Below are 5,616 nucleotides of genomic sequence, written 5' to 3'. Positions count from 1 at the left end.
CTTATTCAACATAACAAAGAGAGCTTCTTCACACAGAGTCAACAAAATAAGGATATAGAAGATCTCGTTGTCTAATATTTTTTTGTTAATGATTAGATGTTATTGACTAATGCTCTTTATTTAATTTTAACTAGAAGTTTTGGAATATCCAACTAAAATATAGTTATAAAAAAATTTAAATTACACATTAATTATAAACTTTAAAAAGCGTAGTAAAAACTTCTAATAATCCAAAATTTACGTACATTCCATCCCCTAAATTTTTCTGTAACAAAAAAATAAATTTAACGGATATGCAAAAAGGACACGATCAAACACTCCCATGCATACAGCTGCATAATTGTCTAATATCTATAAATGAATTGGTAACTAAAAGATGAAAAGAAAGAGAAAGAAAATTGATAGATGTGACTATATAAATGAACACGAATATAGAAAAAAAAAGAATTAAAAATAAGATGAGAGAGGAAAAGTAATATAATAATAATGAGTGCTAATAAAATACTTTTAACGAGAAAAATATTTAAAATATATTTTTCAACATGCTCTTTTAAACATATTATTTATTATTATTAAAAATTTATTAAGAATTATATTTTTTTTTTGCAAATTTTATTTCTTATTTAATGAATTTCTCATAATTTTATATTTTCTTTGTCCCAAAATAATTATGATTTTAAGTTATTTTACATAAATTAAGAAAAAATAATTAATAAATAAAATAATAATAATTTTATAAAATTAATTATATATCATGGTTAATTTATTTATAGATTTTGTTGGTTATTATTGATATTATAAAAAATATAAGTGAAATAAAGTAATAATTATTTCAAACATTTTTTTAAGTAATAATAACCCAAACGAATTTAGGACGCCAAACCCAAAAATGCCACAAACATTATTTAATATTGTTATTTAAAGCACGTCTCCCCAGCCGTAATCCAAGTTGAATAGTCTATCTTGCTGCCCATAATGATATATAACCTAAGCTCATTCTAAAAGAAGACTTAAAAGGCTACACTATACAGTATCCAAAAACCCACAAACCCACCATCTAGCACCATAAATTGCCTCTAGGAAGCAATCTAAACCACATAATATACACAGCGTAGTCTCTACTTGTCAACACACTTATCCACTAATATCCGAAACCCACATGAATAGTATTTACTCGTACATCATACATGATACATTAAGTACCTTTCTGACGTGGTCACGACCCTTTCCAACTCCTACCTATACTAAAAAGTCAAAATTATAAAAAAAAAATTAAAATAAATACATAAGACAAATTCAGACAACCATAACATCACGAAACCGCCCCCATGTATGAATACACTATAAAAAAATTACCATAGTAGGAGCCATATTTTACTAAGCGTATCATGCATTAAAATACTCCAATTTTAAACCATTGACCCGCTCTCTCTACGTTTCGTGTCAGCCCCTTATATATACCCCAAAGTTTGGATTCCAAAACTCACGCAAGCTCTTCTCACAATCATCATCATATCATTCACTTCTTCATTTACTCTTCTACTAATTTCACAATTCAATTAATCCTTTTAGCATCATGAACTCACAAGACATTCCCTCAGGAAGATCACCAAAAAGAGAACTCCAAGGCCCTCGTCCCACACCTCTTAGGATTAACAAGGACTCCCACAAGATCAAGAGGACCCCGGTGGCGCTGCCACAACCGCAACCACCACCGCGCCAACCAGTGATCATCTACACGGTCTCTCCGAAAGTAATCCACACCACACCAAGTGATTTCATGAGCCTCGTTCAACGCCTCACTGGCTCTTCATCTTCCTCTTCATCGTCCTCTACTAATAAGGTCTCAACCGAACCTTTAAATGGCAACAAAGGCTGTAATGGTGGCAGTGGTAGTGACGCGATATTGCCTGTGGCTCATTTTGCCACAATAGAGATGGCTAGAACAGCAACTCAAAGCACTAAACAACACCCAATTGAGAATAGTGATGATGTTGTTGGAGGGATAGATGATGTAGTAGGTCATGGTGCGTTGGAGAGACCAAACATGTTTCATGGAATTTTGTCCCCGGGACCATCTTCTTTATCTCCCATCCCTTCAAATTTCTTCTCTCCACCGTCGATTGATCCAAGCATGGTTAGCTTGTTTCATGATTTAAGCCCGGTTCTTCGTAGTAGCAGAAATTTTATGGAGGGTACTACTGCTACTTTCATCATGCCTAGCCCTTCAAGCTTTGTTTCACCTCGTACTCCTTCCATTGACCTATTCAATAATTTCTCCGATAATTAATTAATTCTTTGCTTTTGTTGCTGGGTTACTTTACTTTAAACTTCCCCCATATACACAAAGAAAGACATAAGTGTCTGATTTAATTACCTTTAATTAGTGGGAGTAGTTTAATTTCTTACTATGGAGATGACCTAAAAGAGGAATACGATGGGAATTTGTTTTTCTTTTGGTGGGTAGCTAGTTTCAAACCTATTTAATGGATTCTTTTCTTTATTAAGTTTTCTTTCTTTCTTTCTTTCTGTTCTTTGATACAACCATTAATGAATTTATTTATTACTGGGCCATTTTGTGCTCAAATATCTTTTGACCTTCACCGTGCACACCATTTATGCCATGTTCTTTCATTGCCTTTAGTTAAGTCGATACATGAACACTGCATATGCATTATTCCATTCTTTTATTCTTATGATATACAGTTATTAATTACACGTGCTTGGTTGCAACCTTCGAACGTTGAAAATAAAAACCATCTACCCCACTTTTTGACAACTATCGTTTCAACATGACATATAATTTGTAACTCTTCAGTCCTGAATGATGATATATGATAATAAATGTGAGGGAGATTAATTAGAGTGTCATAACATATATAAACGCAGTAAACAAAAAGAAAATTCAATAACAAAGAATGATGTGCTCCTTATAAATGATCAATGTATTTGATTAAAACACGGCACTATTTGACTTAAGGAAGAATAATGTATTAATTTTTTGTTAGCTAAATTTTCTAACTGAGATTAATCATTAATAAATTAAAATCTATAGATATACCGCACCCATAAAATAACATGATAGCCAAAATAAAAAATGATGATAAGTATTTGAAATTACACAAAAACGTGTGCTATCAAAGATATATGTAAATTAAAAAAAAAAATAAGTTGTTTAAAAACGAGAGTAAATAAAAGCATTGAAATTACACATTGTATTGAAAAACAACGAAGCAAATATGTTAAACAGATAACATTTTATGTATTGTTTTATATATATATATATATATATATATATATATATATATATATATATATATATATATATATTTTTTTTTTTTTTAAAAAAAAAATGTTTTTGGTCCTTATAATTAAAATTATCAAAGTTTGATTTTTATTTCTGTAAAACTTTTTGTCTACTCCCAAAATTTAAAAGTGTAACTTTTTTTATTAAAAGTTAAATTTAGATTTGTCTAAATCTATCTCAACCTAAATGACATTTTTTTAATCTAAATTCTCTAATGTAATTTCTGCGATTAAATATTGTGATAAATTACAGAAAAAAAATAAAATTCAAGCGTACAATTTGTGGAGGTCCGGTGGTTTGGAGGGAGGCGTAGCGAAGTGCTAACAATGGGTTTGAGCGCTTCCTCTTAGAAGTCAAGAAGAGTGCGGAGTGCATCGACCCCCGCTATTCTCTTTCGCGGTGTCTCTCCTCCTTGGCGAGGGCGTCCGCTGCTCGAGCCAGAGAGATTGGGCAACGTTATTGTGCTTTCAGCATCGATTTCCTAAGAAACTGGCCCAAGATCTGTTGGTTTTTCTTTTGATGAAAGATTTCAATTTATTCATTGATTTTGATTTGTAATTGTAATTTGCAGTACAGTAATTGTAATTGACAGTGCAGTAACTGTAATTTACTTATCTATCCTATCTCATTATCCTATATGACTTAATTTTATTTCGTTGTCGCTGGCTGCCAGACACTTATCTTCATTTGGTTCACAGCAAAAATACTAAATAGGGTTCTTTTTTACAAATTTATTATCAAAATGGGGATGTTTTATAGTTAACCAAGGGGGTCTCTTTTTTTACTACAACATGTTACTCCTAAGGGTGCTTTCCACGAGAATTTGACATGTGGCGTGACGTGACAAGTTGACAGGGGAGGTGGGACAGGGGAGAAGTGGTGGCCTACCAAGTGCGACCACTAGTGGTGGGCAGCCCGACACTTCCTTCTTCTCTACAAAACCCCTCTTCCCGCGTTTCATTTTCACTACGAAATCGTTGAAGTGAAATTGTTGAAGTAAGCTCAGTTGAATCTGACTTCTTGATGTTATATGTATCATTGTTGAAGCGTTTTATACCGGTTAGAAATTTTGCTCAAAACTAGTAAATATTTTTTATCTTCGATATATTATAGCATTATTTAATATTTATTTTGTTGATGATAATAATGATTATATTTTGTAGGTTCATAAACAAATTGACACGGACTATAAAATGAAATAGTAATTTTCTTTATATTTTTTGTGTGATAAATAGTAATTTTTTGTAACTTAATAATTTAATTTTTGGTTATAATTATGTTATATTTGTTTGTTGATGACAATAATTATTTATTGTAGTAGTTTTTATGTCCAGCACATTATTATTATTATTAGTTAAGCTCATAATTATTGATGTTGTTGGTATATTTTTTTAATAGCCAAAATTTACATAGACGTTAAAAATAAATGCCGATTGTTTTACATCATGAGTGTGCGAAGTAGAAAATTGTTGTGACAGTAATTTAATTTATTTTGAGTAATTTGTTGATGTTAATTTATTTTAGGTTAATAATTTATGTTATGTTAATATATTTTTTATATTATTGTTTGTTGACGACATTAATTATTTATTGTAGGTATATTTTTGAAAAATGAGTTCAATTATTACACTCGTCTATTTAAATGGTAAGATATACGAAACTGATGATGGTATCACATTTGAAGGCCCTAAAAAAGCTATTCAAATAAAGTGTGGTATTAGTTTTGAGAGTTTAAAAAAAAGGATACACGACAAGGTAAAATTACAAAAATATGAAAGTATATCTACTATCACTTATAGATTTTTAGTTGCAGGTAAATATATTGCACTGCAAATTTGTGACGATAAAGATGTTGAAACAATGATTGAAAGTTTTGAACAACAACAAGAAATGTCTGTCATAGAATTATGTGTTGAAGTTGATGTTGCGGGTACTTCTGCAAGTAATTTCACAAATTCATTGTTATCATGCGGAAATAATATGTCTCACAATGAATCAGGTAGTGCAAGAGTTGGAACAAATTCAGAAGAAGATTTTGATGATGATGATTATTTAATATCTAATTCATACGTTGAGGACTCATTAGATGAGGATGAGGATATTGATGAAATATCTGACACAGGTGATGAAGCTGCCTGTTTGATCGAACCACTTACAGTTGTGCAATTGAGAGAAGGTATATTTATTGTTATATATAAATAAATATTATAATATTTAAATAATTCGCTACCCTTGAATTATAAATTTTTGGTATATTATTTTTGTAGGTGGAAGTCAGACTCCATTCTGGGATTCTACTTCTCACTATA

General features: G+C 30.7%; 1 protein-coding gene across 1 annotated transcript; it reads left to right on the top strand.

The window, feature by feature from the left end:
• The first annotated feature begins 963 nt into the window (after positions 1-963).
• LOC100814917 (nuclear speckle RNA-binding protein B) lies at positions 964-2,618 on the top strand. Its single transcript, XM_003544052.4, has one exon. It carries the CDS (start codon positions 1,577-1,579, stop codon positions 2,288-2,290), a length of 714 nt encoding a protein of 237 aa, XP_003544100.1. The 5' UTR covers positions 964-1,576; the 3' UTR covers positions 2,291-2,618.
• Positions 2,619-5,616: the final 2,998 nt, after the last annotated feature.

Source organism: Glycine max, chromosome 14 (assembly GCF_000004515.6).
Source record: "Glycine max cultivar Williams 82 chromosome 14, Glycine_max_v4.0, whole genome shotgun sequence".
In the NCBI taxonomy this organism is placed as follows: Eukaryota; Viridiplantae; Streptophyta; class Magnoliopsida; order Fabales; family Fabaceae; genus Glycine; species Glycine max.
The sequence above is the reverse complement of the archived record's forward strand: the minus strand, read 5'-3'. Positions and strand labels throughout refer to the sequence as shown.

Bases quoted from the DNA above. Each gene is read 5' to 3' on its own strand.
- LOC100814917 (XM_003544052.4), top strand. From the start codon at position 1,577: ATGAACTCACAAGACATTCCCTCAGGAAGATCACCAAAAAGAGAACTC.